This window comes from Protopterus annectens, chromosome 14.part0 (assembly GCF_019279795.1).
Source record: "Protopterus annectens isolate FY-2018-M chromosome 14.part0, PAN1.0, whole genome shotgun sequence".
Lineage (NCBI taxonomy): Eukaryota > Metazoa > Chordata > Ceratodontiformes > Protopteridae > Protopterus > Protopterus annectens.
In genome coordinates this window covers 278,273,607-278,291,313 of record NC_056748.1, presented here as the reverse complement: position 1 = coordinate 278,291,313, position 17,707 = coordinate 278,273,607, and the positions used below count along the sequence as shown (strand labels likewise).

At 38.3% G+C, this 17,707-nt stretch overlaps 1 protein-coding gene across 1 annotated transcript in view; it reads left to right on the top strand.

Moving 5' to 3' along the window:
* Positions 1-898: 898 nt before the first annotated feature.
* The window catches only part of LOC122788950 (transmembrane protein 150A-like), a 656,138-nt gene continuing 639,329 nt past the window's right edge, over positions 899-17,707 (top strand). Inside the window, exons 1-2 of the mRNA XM_044055995.1 lie at positions 899-1,046; positions 1,591-1,779. Of these exons, the coding sequence (XP_043911930.1) occupies positions 1,700-1,779 (80 nt within the window). The 5' untranslated portion in view covers positions 899-1,046; positions 1,591-1,699. The remainder of the gene's footprint in view (positions 1,047-1,590; positions 1,780-17,707) is intronic.

The window sequence follows — 17,707 nt, the reverse complement described above, 5'->3', positions numbered from 1 at the left end:
CAATGATTACGTCTGTATAGTTTCAAACACCTAATAATTTTACGTGCCCACTGGAACTGAACTAAATGCATGCCAAACAAATACATACCAAACACCAAATAATTCACAAGGGATATTCAAGCATGTTCATTCCTGGCAAAGAAATGTTTTCCTTGTTTTTAGCGTACCCATGCCTTCTGTGCGTCCTTTCCAATTGTCAGCTCTGACCGCTCTCCGCACTGAAAAGGAAGTTTGCATCTGCACGGCCGCAGCTCTCAACTGTCCAGATTTTCGCAGAATGTCCAGATTTTGACGCATACATTTGGTCTGTTTCTCGTAAAATTGTAGTTTTCTGGTAAATCACTGGCAAATCATGTAGGACTAAAGTCAGAAATAATGACAGACATTTGATTTTTAGACTTCATATCCTTCAGAAAATTCATGCTAATACAAAACTTATTATATCAACCTTCTAAGTTTGTAAGAGCAATATTAAAAAGTGTCCCAGTAAAATTGTAGTTTTCTGGTAAATCACTGGCAAATCATAGAGGCCTAAAGTCAGAAATAATGGCAGACATTTGATTTTTAGACTTCATATCCTTCAGAAAATTGTAAAAAAAAATGCAAAACGTGTTATATCAACCTTCTAAATTTGTAAGAGCAATATTAAAAAGTGTCCTTGTTTTTGGTTCCCCCCCCCCCCCATTATTTGTGGCTTTGTCCAGATTTCTTGCGCTAAGAGGTTGAGAGGTATTCTGCAACTTTGAGGTCATGAGGCAAGAAGCCAGGAGTGGACATAGCTTGTTGCAGATGTGTACGAGCTGGAATTAAAAAGACTCGTTCCCTAGCACCAGCTCAAGTACAGGGCGGGGTCTTAGCATGACCCCACCCAGCTTAAGAGTGGGTCGGGGCTATCATGTTTGTAACGTTTGCCACCTCTTGCATCTGCTCCTGGGTCCGAGGAAAAGCTGATGGTAGCAGTAGGGAATGCAGGTCCCCAGGCAGAGCTGCTGCTGAATGGCGCTGGGGTCAGGGGACTTGCAGCAGGACAGGCTCAGAGTGCTGAGGTAAGATAGTCGAAGGAAAGTCTTTTAAAATATGGAATTTTTCGTTTGGGCTGGGGTGTGTATGAAGAGAAATCTCCCACCGGCAGTTGTATAACTTGAAGTGAAGGGGAAAACCGGACTGAAGCTGCCGATGGGAGGATGGGCACTTCACAGTTGCTTTTACTGGGATGGCACTTCAGTAGAGTTGAATGTTTATATTACCATGTAGGCAGGAGGTGTGTGTGTTGGGGGGAGGTAATGGCATAACCTGAAGCTGATAATTTTTAACACCATTGAGGGAGTCGCAGACAGCAGAGCTTCTTTTTCACTGAACTTGGCAGTTTTCAGTCCTTTATAATGTAATGTGTTTGCTTCTCTGAATGTGACATTTCCTGTGTTTTGTTTATTAGATTACTTCGAATCACTTTAACTGTCGGTCCTATTTAGGAAAGCTATTTAGACTGTCTGTACATCAAAGGGTAGCTGATCAAGGAGTGTGAGACCTGATGTTAATTGCACTGTCCCCTGAATGGCTTACATTACAGCACTACTCGTCTTTTTTCAGACTAAGTCCATGCTGTGCGCTGAGGCTTTCTCTCGCCGGCTGTCAGTGCTGGATTAAGGCTTTTGCTTGGACTGGGATTGGATTGCCGGAGCTCTGAGGGATACTGTGGATGGACAGCTCTACCATGACTGCCTGGGTCATCGCACCAGTTGCGCTGCCTACCTTCTGCATCACCGGGATGTGCATTGTGTGAGTATTCAAACTTCTTCGCTTTTGTATCACTGGTGTTGTTATTCACTTAAAACAAAAGCTAGGTAGCCATGTGGAAAGCAAATATAAGTGGTCAGCATGAAAGGCTTCCGTGACCCCAGACATACCTCTGCGTTTTTCTTTTGCACGGAGACGTGGTCATAATATGCAACTTTGTGGAAAGTCTGCTCTGTCAACTTGCGATGAACTCTGATGTGGGAAAGTCCATATGTGTAATAGCAGTACTCGTTTCTCCATTGTGATGATGTTCCAACTTTGTCCTGTCGCAATGACGAATGGGATCACTAAATAATACAATACATACACTATTATAAATAACCGAATATTTCCTCTTTTTTCGGAAAATGCCTGTTAGCAGTAATGCTAATCATGTTACTCTATTAGCTTTTAAGAGAATAATGTTTTAAAATAGTCCCAACTATGGACCCTTGTTCTTAAATGCTTTTGTTATTTTGTTCATGAATGAGAGACTTCCCCTCTATTAGTACATTAATGAATGAATTAATTAATTAATTTGCTGGCTTAGTTACTTTAGCTATCATAACTTCACCAGCTTTTGGGTTTATTTATAACTGATGAAACTGGGATGAGACTACCAGGCCTTCGCATAGCAGGGATACAAAATAGGGAGGCAGGTTTATGTATGTACATGTGTGTGTATGTATGTATGTATTTTACACGCTCACAATCTATGCACACACTATTACCACATCAAAAGGTCACCACAGGCATCTTACTATAATTTCCGTAACTGTTGCTTTGAACGTGTTTAAAGTATGAAACAGTTAAAAAGAGTAAATAGAATGTGAATATGTTGAGAATTAATCATGCTGCAGTAAAGTGACTTTCATCCTTCTCCCATAGTAACTTTGTTTAAAAGAAATGTATTTCATGAAATGGCTTGCTTTTAAATAGTTGAAGATACTAGTTTAACATACATTGGATAGTGTTTTTCTGCTTAGCATATTTAGTAAGGTAGAATATGGTGGTTTGAGTAGTAATGTTATTGTAAACTGAATCACACTTTAGGATGAGTGAGTTAATCAGATGGATCAGGTATATGCAGTTAAGATACAAGTTTAGGTGACGTATCCTTTAGATAGACAGTTGTATTCAGATTGTTTTAAAAAGTATTGTTTGAAATGTAGCCTGAAGTGGGAGTAGTCTCTGTCATCAGTTAAATTAGGAGGAAGTGACTGCCATAGTTTTGGGGCCAGAACAGAGAAACAATGGCTAGTTGAGTGCAGTCTGAGAGAAGAGGTTTGCAGGGAAGAACTGGCTTTTTCTTGGCTTCTTAGATTATAAGTGTGGCAGTACAAAGTGTGGAAGAGACCATGGAGTGGGTGCTAAGTATGATTAATTTGAAGAGTAAGTAACCAGGTAACCAATAAGCAGATTTGACTGGCCTGTAGTGTGTGCCACTTAGCTTTTGAAAGAGTAAGGCAGTGGTGCTCATTTCATGAGGAGTTCACGTTGAATTGGCATATTTTATTGGATATGATCTGAATGATGGTGGTGTTTTTGACAGGGGCAGATGCAAACAAGGGGAGGCTATACTCAAGCTGAGCAAGAAAAATACCTTTTTCTACAGCTGCCCTTGCTGGATATGAGAAGAACTGACATATTTGTTGGCCCAAAAGAGCAAAGTGTTGATCTTGTCTCATCTTTTCTGTGTACTCATGGAAGTTTAGTGATTGGCCTAGCCAGAGTCCCACATATCTAAAGGATGTTTTGGATTCCATGATTCCATGGAATTGTTATCACTTTTAAGAATATGAAAGGAATGGGGAATTTGGACAAAGCCAGCCTTAAGCATAGGCCAACTAGGTGGCCACCTAGGGTGCCGCTCTAGTAGGGTCACTTTTTCAGGTCTTATAACCCCTCTCCCTTATATCCAGTATTTATTTGGTTTATTTTTTGTAGTAAAGCAATAGTTTCTTTAAAATATGTTGAACAAAACTGAAAAGTAAGACAAACTGTGGGAAAAAAAGGAAGAAAAAAGTAATCTGTTGTGTAGGCAGACCAGGATGTGGGGCTGTGGGAGGTGTGGAGGGGGCACTGTGGAGATTCTTTGCCTAGGGTACCAGTTGACCAAAGGCCATCCATGCATTTGGATAATCTTTATGGGTGCTGAATAACAAAGACTTTTTTTTTATTTGCATTGTGTAGTAGTTTCTTGGAGATTAGCCAGTGCTGTAGTTGAAGAAAGCCCTTTTGAAGCTGAGTCTTGTTGTATGATGTGAGGGATATATAGATGACCATATCATCTGCATAAAGATGGTAAATGGGCAGGTCTAGTGGAAGTTTGTTGATGAAGACTGATAACTGAAGAGGTGATAGAATGGAGTCATGTGCAACTCCAGAGTGAATGAGTAAACTGTTGGAAAGACTAGGTCTTTAGGACAGTCACTGAGCTCCTACCAGCCTATATTTGTAAGTAAATGATAAGTTGGTTACATATGACTTTTTCAATAATTTTGCCAATGATGAATAGGGTGGAAATGGGGAAGAAGTGACGGCAACAAGAGGTCTTGGTTGCTTTTGTTATTGGTCTGACAAATTTCTGAATATTTGACATAGTATTAGTGGTGAGGCAAAGGCTGTGTAAAGGTTATCTTTCATGCTCTTCCTATGTCTGTATTGAGTTTCTCCCACCTTTCAAAAACATGTGTATTGACTTGCTACTTTTAGCTCTCCATATGTTACATTGTTTCCCATTCATTTTGCCTAGTCTCATTTGGTCAGGTCTCAATGCGTTAAGAAGATTCATTGAGATTTAACACAATGAACCCATTTCATTGAGTTCTAGGATGGGAACTAGGCACACAGGCACCAGACCTTCAGAAACATCACAGTTTGAGGGGCATCCAGTCTCCTCCATCTGGGAATATGGGGCTCAACCATGGTAAAAAAAGACAGTTTAAATTCCAAAAGCAAGGCATTGAGAACTAGTCAAGAACTCTTGGTGGGGGGGGGGGGTGTCTGCATTTTTCTGTGTAAGAATGATTCGGGGCTAACAAAAAAATGAAAGATAAGCATTTTTGCTCAAAAATACGTGAACTTCTTCAGATTTGAATGAAAGTGCTTATCTTTCATTGTTTTAAACACGTTTTTATTTCAAAAGACTACAGGATTAAAGTTTGTGTGGATTTTATCCACAGCAGTTTGTTTCCTTGGGTCGTCCATTTGTTTCATCTGTATTTCTTCAGTTTTTTTCTGCCTGGTTTGTTTACCAAATAAAAAAAGAAATCCAGCAGCCAACAGCTTGATAGCCAACAATCTGTGAACCTATGCTTGTTTTAAGAGGCAGAGAGCACTCATACATAACATCACCCTCCACTATTGGCAGAGAAATGTAGCCTAGAAAACCATAAAGAGTGAAACTGTAGTGTTAGGGTCACAGATTATTAAAGTCATTGGTGGTATTCATATTTTAGCAGTACATATATGATTTGTTTTAACTCCCACTGCCATGAGTCTCATCAACTGACAGGTATTCATTATAGCATCTCAACACCTTGCCCCTTAATACAGACTTGGTCATACCCGTCTTTGATGCTAATGACGTCTGCACTGCACTCCTGTTGCTGTCATTCCTCATTCTTTTTCTGCCTCCTTCTTGACTGAAGATACAGCTAAATAAAAATGTACTATCTGAAAGGTAGTTTTAAGATGTTTGTGTCTGAGTTTGTAGTTAGATTACTGGTGAGTTGGGGGCTCGTTTGGCAATTCCACCATTCTTAGGACAGACTGTAATTGAAACTACAGTCTACTGTTTTGGTCATGTACTACTCAAACACTGTTGGTACTATTAGATTACAAACTCAGGAAATGTAGATGAGGAATGTTCTTAGTACGTATTACCAGTTATAACTCTGATAATAAAGAAAGTTTATGGTTTTGTGATCACTGATATTGACTTATAAGTAATATTGCAGTTTACTATAGCGTGTTGCACTGTGCCAGCTGGTGGTGCAATTTCAGTGTTTGTCCATTTCGTACACTGTATATACAAGTTATAAGTATGTGGGGATGCAGGGGAGTTTTTTGAGTTATACTGGATTTAGATGAAGTGTCTGTTAGATCAGATGAGTTTTGATCACTTGTGTTTAGATATTCTTGAAAAAAATGGTCTTGCTTAGGATTGAGAATGAAAAATGTGCCAAATATTGGTTAGAAAAACAACATGATTGATATAAATTTGACAGTGGTATGGTATAAGTTACAATTGTATGTGCTTCGTATTACTTATGAGTTGGTGTAGCACTGAGTCATACAAAGCAAAATACTTCAGTTTCAGTTCGACATGAAATTTACAAAAGAAAAGTTAGTAGCTGGTGAGTGAGGGAAAAAAAAAAGAAAAAAACATTTACGATTACAAATATATTCAAAAAACAACCTACTCTATTCTGCTCTTGATTTAAAAATTGCCTAAATTAAACTGAATTTTTTTGCTTTGCATTTTAAAATGGTGGGGAAGCAATGCACAGCAGTTGAAAATGGGTGTTGAAAGGCAACATACTGCATTTTGCTCTTTATAAAAATAAATACTTGTAAATATTACCTGAGTCTAACTGAAACTATTTTGCTTTATACTTTATAGTCTTGGTGAAGTCTCATGCAGCATATGGCATTTTAGTTTTGATTGTGAAAATAATAATCTTGCCAGATTTGAATGAAAATATTTTGGCCATCATGTCAGGGAGTTGTGCCAAATGGTTAGAAACTACTTTAGAGTTTTTTCATTTTGTTTTTGGAACTGTAATTGCACCTGCTATTGATTTTGTATATTTGTATCTTTTAGCCACATTTGCACGTGTTTTCTTAGCATCATTTGTGCCACGCACCTACCGTAGATTGCTGATACTTGTTATGTTTCCTTAACCTTTGAACTGTGTGTGGTTTTATCTTATGCTGAGTCTGGCTAACATTCCAATATGAATGTAATGAGATTTGATTTTTGGGAAGGATTCATCAAATTTGCAAATAAATCATAATCTGGTATTCAGAAACAGGGCTCCAGGTACATGAATCATTACTTAGCTGTTCGGGATGCTGCCCCTAAATAGTGAGGAAGTTTAGTGTAACCCTTGTGTGCTGTTGTTACTTGCAACCTCATGTTATGGTAACATCAAGCTAGGGCACTTCCTTAGCAAATCTTTGTGTATGGCCATATAAGTGAAATCCATGCACAGCAATGCCCACATTGTATAGTACCTTGTGGTATTCAGTGTATCTATACAAGGCAGCCACAGAAATTTGACAGATGTGTCCTCTGTGCCCTTAGTACACATGACTACTACAGTGAGCCAAAACAGCTGACAAGCAATATACAGCCATACATATGGTTCAGCACTGCAGTTGGGCACATTAATTGTATCACTGTAGCATTTACCCCCTCGGATATTGTGAAGCATAAGCAGGTTGTGTCCAGTCACATGCATAAGCATTGCTAGTTCCCTACTGTTCACCTTCTCTTATAGCTGAGCACGTTTGTTTCTGAATTCCACCTATCATTTTGCCACTAAATAAATCACTGTGCCACTCTAGTTTTTGATACCAACAATATGTTTACTTTTATGTTACTAAATTATTGGCATACATACTTAATACTAGAACGTACTGCTCATTTGATCATTTAAACTGTGTATTGATTTATTTGCTTCTCTCTTACATAGTGGTTACCCTGACTTTTTCAGATTTGTAGCAGACTAATCTCTGTATTGTATCATTCCATTGTTTTCTGGGTTTAAAACTTCTGTCATAATATTTTCAGTACTAGTATGAGTACTAAAAAGAATAGTTTTTATGCTGCAAGCTTGCTAGCTGATTTTATCTTTTATTTAAAAAAAATGTCTGAAGCTTACAGTGCAAACTTCTAGACTCATTTCAACTTGCACAATGGTTATTTTCCTGTTAGTAACACAGGTACAATTTCGTATAGTTTAACTATCGACAGATATTTGATAAGTTCTGTTTAGTCATTGGCTTAGGGATTTTGCCAATTGCTTTGACTGCTAGCCCTAGTAGATTTCATATTTCCCCCATGATACTTCATGTAGCTTTTATTTAGATAGCTAGGTCTACATAGCTTGGCAAACATTTTCTGGTTGAGACCTAGGTAGACAGTCTCTTGAAAGTTTTTGTACAAACAATGAGTACTATACACAGACCTTCGATGCTATATAACAAATTGGTTACATAATTAATTACAATATTAAACAGAAAACAATATTATACTATATATAATATTACATATACTATTAGACAATGACTATATGGTGCTAATTAGGACAGTATGGCTAGGTGGTTTCAGAACTTTCCAGTAAACAGCTTTAAAAGTAAAATAATTGTGTAACAAATTTAAGTTGGCTACAGTGAGAGGGACAACGTGGTACTAATAAGTTGTGCTTAGCACATTGCTTTCGGTGCAGGCTCATACATATTAATGTAGCATACGGTTATAATGTAGTGTATAGTAGTGTTCTGCAGGGATGTAACCAGAAATGTACATTTTGCCCTCAGATGTCATACTGATGCTCCCACTACCAACTTGTCATTTAAAAATTTACTCAACCCTCAGAATGATGCCCTGATATACTTTGAGATGGGACCCATTCTTTTCAACTGTTGCCACTTATAACTATTAAAAAAGGCTATTTTAGATGTACATTCTTATCAGATAAGTGTGTTTTGTATATGTGTATAAACTAGATTACACAGTTCTAAACATGCTGTGTTCTTTGGGATATAAAGTCTCTGAGAGATTTTTTGGCAAAAAAATGTAAGTATGCGTAGCTACTGATATTCTGTGAATTTGCTGATAGTGTTGCAGTGTATCATTTATCAGTACACCATTTGTATGTGCTGGGTACCAGGCTGAAAATGTGTAACATCAGGATATTGTAGAAACCTAGAGAAGTGCTATATATCTTGTATAGCTGTCTAGACAAGAAATTAGTTTGTTGATTGTATCAGTGTGGTTTGGGGAGGAAAGATGATCAAATGACAGCTAAGGAAAGATTTTATAATATAAAAGAACATGTACAGAGGAAGGAAGATAGAACGATGGCTGGTAACAAAGAGCAGGAGCAATTAAAGAGTATTGAAATGTGCAATAAAAAGAGAAGAGAGTAAGGTCAATATTGTAAAGTGATGCATGGTGTCAGCCTTTGTTAAAGGACAGAGAGCATGACAGTGTGACAGCAATAGTGGAAAAACTGTTAATAACAGGAAGTCTTGGCAAGTATTGCATTGGAAGATGTTACATACTATGGAAAATGCATGATCTTTAGCAGTGAAGAAAGTGTTCAGTTAGTAGCACATTGGCAGGCAGGCTTAGATTTCTATGGAATTAACTTCTTGTTCACACTTCTGAATTTTGACTTCACTTATTTTATGTTGCTTGTTTCAGCAAAATTATTTTTCCCACAATTTGTGCACTTTTTTAAATCTTTGTAACAATATGATGTCAGCTTAAGTAGCTGGCTGAAGTTCATAAACCAGAACTTGTGAAAAGATTGCAAGTAAATATGCTAACCATTGTAGTAGCCTTGAAAATGCATTATTATGTACAGTTCTCAGAAAATGCTGTTTTGCATTACTTCTCCCTTTTGCTTTTCCCCAGATTTGATTTCGTCAGTATGTTATTGTGTGCCATTTGTTTCCTCCAAACAGTTAACTGACTATGTCAAATACGTTTCTTCACTAGATGCATTCATTTACGTACTTATCCACTTAAGGCTTTGTAATCAGTTGTATTCATCTTTTTTTTTTTCCAGCTGTCCAGACTGGAGAGTTGCAAGTAGATAATCTGTAGCTTGATAACACTGCACTCAGTACACATTTAGAGTGCCACCTCTACTGCCCCCCTACTGTCCCCTGGAATAAGATACCGTTTTTTCAAAGAGGGTGAAGACTTTCAGTTTGTACTACTTTCTATGTCACACATGAAGATAGGAAGTCTTGCTTCTCACTATGGAAAATGATCCCGTTTTATCATTTTATCATCCAACTATACGTCAAGGATTTATTTATTTCACGGAATCTTTTCCTAAAGTTTAAGCAATGCTGGCATGCTTTTCTTCTTGGCTAGTGTCATCTGTAAAAATCCTTCAGTCAGCCTTCTTACATCATTAAGTTTATCCAAGTAACACAGAGTGCCACTTTCTCTCCTATGCAATGGATTTTGAAAAATTAATGCTGTCTTTAGGTTCTTTTACACTAGATTTAAACTCCAACCCCCTTTTTTCTTCCCATGAGTGTTAATACTTTTCACCATCTTTTAAGTGTGAAGTTCATACTGTTTTAAAATATTAACCAACACCACTATTTTTGGGAGGGTCTTAGTCTCTCATTTCCCTAGTCTACCAGTATGTATTAGCTGGCCTCCTGAAAGTGGTCTGGCAGTTATTCAGAGTCTTTTGTTAAAAGTAGAACATAATCTGCATTTCCAATATTGTGCCATTGTTGTGTAAGCTTTAGCATGCATATAATGTGCATTATATTTATCTAATCATTTTTTAAATATATCTACTGAGCTTACTGATTACAAATATGTAGCTGCTTTGGACCTTGGGTTCTACTGAAACATTGTAGTGTTAACTGGTAGGTTGGGTCTAACAGTGTATCATGTGATTTTAATTATGTATAAAAGAAGTATCATTAATTACAGATTAAGTTCTGAGGAAGTTCTGTGTCATGCACTGGATGAAAGTAGTGCTAAACTTGTTTTAATAAATTTTCAGTTTGGAATACTGTTGTCTCCTTCTTGGTACCACAGAATTTATCAGTTTATGTTTTAGACATTGTGTTAATCAGATTACAGGATGGCAATTTACACTTAAAATGAGATAAATACACAGAGGAGTATGTAGTATTCTTAGCCCCTCGCCTGCATACAGTCAGAAGTACTGAGAAAGAACCAGAATCAAATGTGAGAAGACAAAAAAGTTTTCTGTAGATTGTCAAACAAGTGTAACAAGTTTTTGCCAAGACATTCAGCAATATTACCTGCATTACATTTGTTGTTATGTAAAGATGTGAAATGTTACATGGATTTTGATTTTTTTAAACAAATACTTCTACCTTCCAGTGATATTGGACACTGTGTTCGGAAAAGTCTTTGGTACTGCCATTAGGTTCATGTCCATATGGTGAAATAAAACACTAGCAAACTCAAATATACCTATTGTTTTAAATGAAGAATCCTGACAGATGCAAAAAAAGATGTGAAGTGAGGGTCTTGTAGTGATTTTTGGAGTAAGGAAGTGTTGTTATGGCTTTGTTACTACTGACTAAATATTGTATGGTTTGAGTTCCAACATCTTGAGCACATCTCTTTGATTCTATTATTCTTAGAAGCTTGGTCCATTACAAATTATATAGTGCAGCATAGCTTTATATGCAAGACTGATGTTCTCTTTTATTGAGGGTTTCCTTACTTCTCTGTTACATGAACATCAAGTTAATATATATAAATAAGATGGTGCGAGGTTGCCGGGGGTGTAAGGAGCAAGTCGTCTTCAAATTACTGTTTACAATGACAAGAAATCTGGACAAAGCTTATAGTAATGAAGAACAAAGGCCCAGAATAGGTACTGATTGTGAATATTGCTCTTATAAGCTTAAAAAGTTGCTAGAAGTACAGGATTTGTGTTAGCATACATTTTCTGAAGGATATGAAGTTTGAAACTCAAATGTATGTCATTATTTATTGACTTCAAACCATAGTGATTTGCCAGAATACTACACATTTTATGAGGAACAGACCAAAAACATGAGTAAAAAATCTGGACATTCTGTGCAAATCTGGACAGTTGAGCCGTATGCTGCAGAAAGAGTTTAGATAGTTTGTATTTTTTCATCAGTTGTAATATTAAAACTACTCCTCAGTTGTTAATGAGTTATTCAATCAAAGAAGAAGGACATTTCATAAATATATACAGGAGAAGATTTACTGTACGTACAGGTTACAATCCAATCCGTTTGTTGTTTAATGCGATGAAAGCCATACAGTAAATGCTTCAAAAAATTCAGAGAAAGGTGTATAATACTAAATATGCAGCTGCTGTAGACAGGTTACCGCTTAACCTTAGTAAAGTTCCTGTTCTTTCAAAAGAAAAACTGATAATGTTTAGACATTTTCTCATTATTCCAGTGACACTTCTACATGTTTTAAGCATAGACTAGTAAACATCCATTGATGTTTAGAGCTGAAAATACAGTGTGAAAAACTTTCCAAGCTGCAGAGTACAACTCAAATTTTCATATTCTACAACCAGAAAATATTAAGTCAGTATGCAAGATGGTGGTATGTTGTGGGAAGCTAAGGTGGTAATTACACTGCATTCTAGATACATAGTGCTCTCACAGTTATGCAAATGTGGTCTTGTTACTTTTTTGAAAAGTTTGGCAAAAGGTATATGTGGAAGTTAAATATAGGTTCTGACACTGAGAAAGTAGGAGCCAATTGTACTATGTGTCAGTAACACAGGAAGTGTCTTGCCTCAGTGCCATTTCTTCCATGGAAATACTGGGAGGGGGGAACGGGATGGGAAAGACTTTACATAGTTTATGCTTGTCCAATTTCTAAAAAATGCACTTCTGGACATTATGGATACTTATGTGAAGAATCGATGTTTACCCTACAGTAACACTGACTTCAGGCACAGCTATTTAAAACTAAAGAACAAACTTCAGTATTAGTATATATTAAAATCATCATACCAGGCAGTACTGCTTTCTTTATGAGTTAAACTTGCAAGTTGGTAAGGAAGCCCTTCCCCTGGAATGAATAAGCTGGCATTGGCCATTAATCATCCCTCCATTGTTGACTTCTCCAGTAACCAGGCCACTTATTTACTCACTGTAGATCATTGTGTGCATATGTATCTTTATGAAGCTATCCAAGGGCTTGCATAAGTGTATGCATACTGAGCATGTGTGAGCCTGACTGCCATTTTGTAGTAAGTTGTTGAGATGTAAGCATGTATGTATGTAAGGTCTGTCTGTTAACCAGTTCGACATTTTCATAGAGGCTGCATTTTCTGATAAAGATGACCATACAAAAGCATTTATTCTGCTTAATTTAACTGTGTCAGAAGCTAAAGAAAGGGAGCGTTCATTTGCGTATGATGCAGGACAGAAGAAAAACCATCATATTGTTGTACTGGTTGAGTCAAGGGAGGACCTTGAGTGCTTAAAACATATATTTAGAGAAGTGTATAACCCCCAGACAAATGTTATAATGGAAAGGCACTTATTTTATACAAGGGATTAAAAGCCTGGAAAAGCTTTTGCAGCATATATAACTGACTTGAGAAACAAGGCTAAATATGCAGGTTTGGTGATTTAAGGGATGAGTTGATAAAGGACAGAGTTGTGTATGGTATAAAAGATGATGCTGTGAGAAATATTTTGCTTCGTAACAGTGATTTAATTTTGAATAAGGCCATTGAGATTTGTCAGATATACGACCTTGCAGAAAAGCACGCAAATATGCTTACAAATGAGAGATGCTTGCTTCCAGTAACTTCTAAATCTCATGTTGGTAACATGCATCACATGTTTAAAAGAAACAGGCCCAAGCACATGGCAGTAACTGTAGCCCCTACAACACCCACTGGTAACCCCCAGAGCTTTCCAGCAAATTCCAGAGTTTAAAACGAAACCCAAACCAGCTCCAACACAGGAACCCACTAGGAATAAAAATAAAACAACCATCGACCACCGGACAGCAGGAACCAACAATAAGGCACAGACCAGGAACTTGAAGCAGTAAAGATTTAATCCAGTAAAAAAGCACACCGACTGAGCGCTTTCACCAGTACAACTGGCTTCTTCAGAGTCGTATATGACTTCGGGATATGTACCTGTACACTGGCGTACAGCAACAGTGGTCCCACTCCACAAGGGGGGGGGTGCCTCTACCGCCCCTGGAAACTACCGCCCCATAAGTTTAACTAGCCTGGTCTGCAAAGCTATGGAAAGAATCATTATGGAACTCATAAACAGAGACATAAGGGACCTACAGACACTTGACCCCACCCAGTTCGGCTTTGTGAAGGGCAGATCCTGCCTTTTAAACCTGGTTGACTTTTTCGAAACAGTCACTAGAGCCATTGATGAGGGCAAAGCAGTCCATACAGCATACCTGGACTTGGTTAAGGCCTTCGACACAATACCCCACTCAGGCATCATAGATAAGCTTAAAAGTAAACCCTTATGTCACTAGATGGGTTGCAAACTGGCTAAAGGACAGAACCCATAAAGTTAAAATCACTGGAGCAATGTCAGACTCAAAGCCAGTCACAAGTGGTGTCCCACAGGGATCTGTCCTGGGACCCCTCTTGTTTGGCATTTATTTCTCAGATGTTAAAGCAAACATGGGAGGGCTGTGGCTGACAAAGTTCGCAGATGACTGCAAACTAGGCGCCATAGTCGATACACCAGCAGACACACACATCCTACAAAAAGGCCTCACTGAAACGGACAACTGGTGCCGTAGTCACGGCCTTAAACTAAATGCCAAAAAATGTATAGTCATCCCTTCTGGAAAAAACAAAGTACCCACAAATTATCACATAGACAGCAACCCACTGAGTACGGAAAAGTAATCAGAGACCTAGGGACCCAAGTAGACAGCGACCTCTCATTTGACACCCACGTTGCCAAAGTGGTTAGAAAAACATTCTACCTTGCACACCTCATCATGAAGGGATTCACATCCAGATCCAAGGATGTCATTGTACCCCTATATTCCTCCCTCATCGGACCCATGATTGAGTACAATGCCCCATTTGGTATGTACCTCACCCAGCACTTGCAACAGCTGGAGAGACCACAAAAGTACCTCACCAAAAGGATCAAGGGTCTCCAACATATGTCTTATTCTGCCAGACTAAAGAAACTTCAACTCTATTCAGTAGCATACCGCCTGCTCAGAGGTGATCTCTGCCTGACATACAAGGCCATGTCCAATCAGGATTTGATGGACATGCTCCACCTCAAAAAATCCAAATCCATCAGGACCACGAGAGCTAAAGACTTAAACCTCTGCACAAGTATGAAAAGACATGCTGGAGGGATAGATTCATAACCCAGAGGCTTCCCATGCTTTGGAACAGGACCCCAGTTCGTATTAGGCAGAGCCCCTCACTGACTCTCTTCAAGAGAAATCTTGATGAGTGGATGGGAGATCGAAAATTTACCCCAGGGGTCACATTTGTGTCACTGCTAGACAGGGGCACAGTAAACTAATTCTGTTATATAAGGGGACCTTCATTGTGTCACTACTAGACAGAGGCACAGTATTCTAGATTTATTCTGTACATTTTTGTACCATTTCATGGGGTGGCAAAAGCCACATCACTATGGCTAGGCTTACAAATGCCCCAGGGCAGATAGCCTAGTACTATACTATGAAACTATATAAATACTGAGCACATGCAAGCTAGACTGCCATTTTGTAGTAAGCTGTTGATATGTAAGCACGTATGTAAATAAGGTCTGTCTGTTAACCAGTTTGTTTATATTTTATGATGCTGCTATCCATCCTGATGTGTTTCTATGTATTAAAGCATCTAAACGAAATGCCCCGCCTGTTTGTCATTTGTGTTAGAGAGGAATGACCAACAATCAGGTTGTGAGGGGTGTAGTCAAGGCCAACACCCATAGTCAATAGATCCTGAGTTAGATTCATCCCCCAGTTTACAAGTATGATCAAAAAGGAATTCCCATTCATTTTCAGTGGTGCTTAGTTTTTTTTTTTTTTTTGCTATTTTCCACCTTGTATTGTCAAAGCTGTGGAATCTGGTATGTGTATGTCTTTGACACAAACAGCCCAAATCAGAGCAGTGGCACGGGTGCCAGAAAGCTGGCAAGGGTTGTTCTTGTCCTTCTGTTGTTTTGGCCCCTTCATAGCCTTCTAAGAAGTGGGAGTGCAATGAAATATGATGAGTTGTCAGTCAGTGATTTTATACTGAGTCTTGTATAAGTAAAAACTGCAGCTCAATTTGTAACACACCAGGAAGTGTTGCCCACGTCATTCAGCTGCATGTGTCTGGTTGTGAATGGAACCCATCAATTCACAGCATATAATAATAATAATAATAATAATAATAATAATAATAATACAAGTAAGGCTACAGCTGTGAAGCAAGAGAGAATTGCAGATTACAATAGTCTATTTCTCTTCTAAAATATCAGAAAATACATTTTGCTGTAGCAGATATTTAGAGCACAGCCAACAGAACGTAACTCTAAATATCTGGGTTTCCCTTTATTTTACTCAAATTGCTCACTATTACATAAGAAAAATGTGTTGGCTAAACCATTTCAGAGCTGAGTCTTTCATCTTTTCAGCTTAGTGCATTAACCCCTCTTTACTACTAAATCCAAGGATGGTGTTTTCCTTTTAGAAACAGTCCTGCAGAATTACAGTTTTCAGTAAATGGGGTAAAATTGTGAACGTGAACCCATTTATGGTTAGCCATTTCATATACTCGCACAAAATAGACCTTGGTCCACGGGTCTGATATCATGTGGTTATCTAATGCTGCTAAAGTTGTACTGGCCTAGTATCATAGAGGCAGGATGTTTCACTTCACCACTGCTGACCCAGGTTTGAGTAGTGGCCTAAACTACAGGATGGCCATGGAGGAGTGCAGTAACAAGCAGTGGAGAATGGCTTTCCTTTGGAATAGAAGGATAAGAGTTGCAGTACTACTTAACTAACTCATTGTGGAGACCAGGACAATGTTGGTTGTGCTGGTTAGCATTCTACATGATATAGACTATGCATTTGGGTGCAGCTGCACATTTAGTTAATCTTGTAGGCATGAAATAGCCGAGTAAAAAAATATTTCCTCTGTGCTTCATAATAAATGGCTGTCTTGGGCACTCTGACTAACTCCCCGGTGTGACAGTAAAAGAGATGATGGCGCCATAGGTAGCGGCAACTCGCAAGAACACTTGCCTGATTGATAGCAAAACAAAAGAGTACTTTTCATATACATTTTTAATAAAAGATTGTTAAATTGGATTGTTGATGTAGTGAATTCTTTTGTCAGATTCCCTGAAATTTTTAAAATGTTTTGTGTGTGTGTGTGTGTGTGTGTGTGTGTGTGTGTGTGTGTGTGTGTGTGTGTGTGTGTGTGCGTGTGTGTGCGCGTGTGTGTGTGTGTAAATATATATTAAAATACCAACAGTTCATAACACAGACACCGAAAATGCAGATTCTTCATAGTATCAAGAATCATAATACTGACGCATCAAAATAAAGGATTCATCATGCTAATAAATACACCCAAAACCCACAGTTAATAAATTGCAAAAATGAATAATAAATGTATACATGCATACCTACATAAACTAAACTAACACAAAAGAACCCCCCCCCCAAAAAAAAGAACATAACAATGTCATAGAACAAAGTTTATCTGAATAGAGATAACAGTTACGAAAAGACTCTTTCTAAGGTAAGGCACACTTTTAAGGGCAGGGCAGGCTTAGGATTAACTTACATTAGTAAGGTGTTGCTCCCCTGCACCACCTTACTAATGCGTGCTAACCCCAACCCTGCACCTTATCTTACAAAACCCTTTCTGTAACATTATAACTACATATGACAGTCTGTCTCACACACACACACACACACACACACACACACACACGCGCATGCAAGCACCAATAAACACACACACACACACACACACACACACACACACACACACGCGCGCGCATGCAAGCACCAATAAACACACACACATACACACACACACACACACACACACACACACACACACACACACACACTCACACAAAACACTAAAGCTATCCCCTTACCTAACCCTTATTTTAAACCTTACCTACCAACACTTGGACAAGCATACTCACACCCATAACG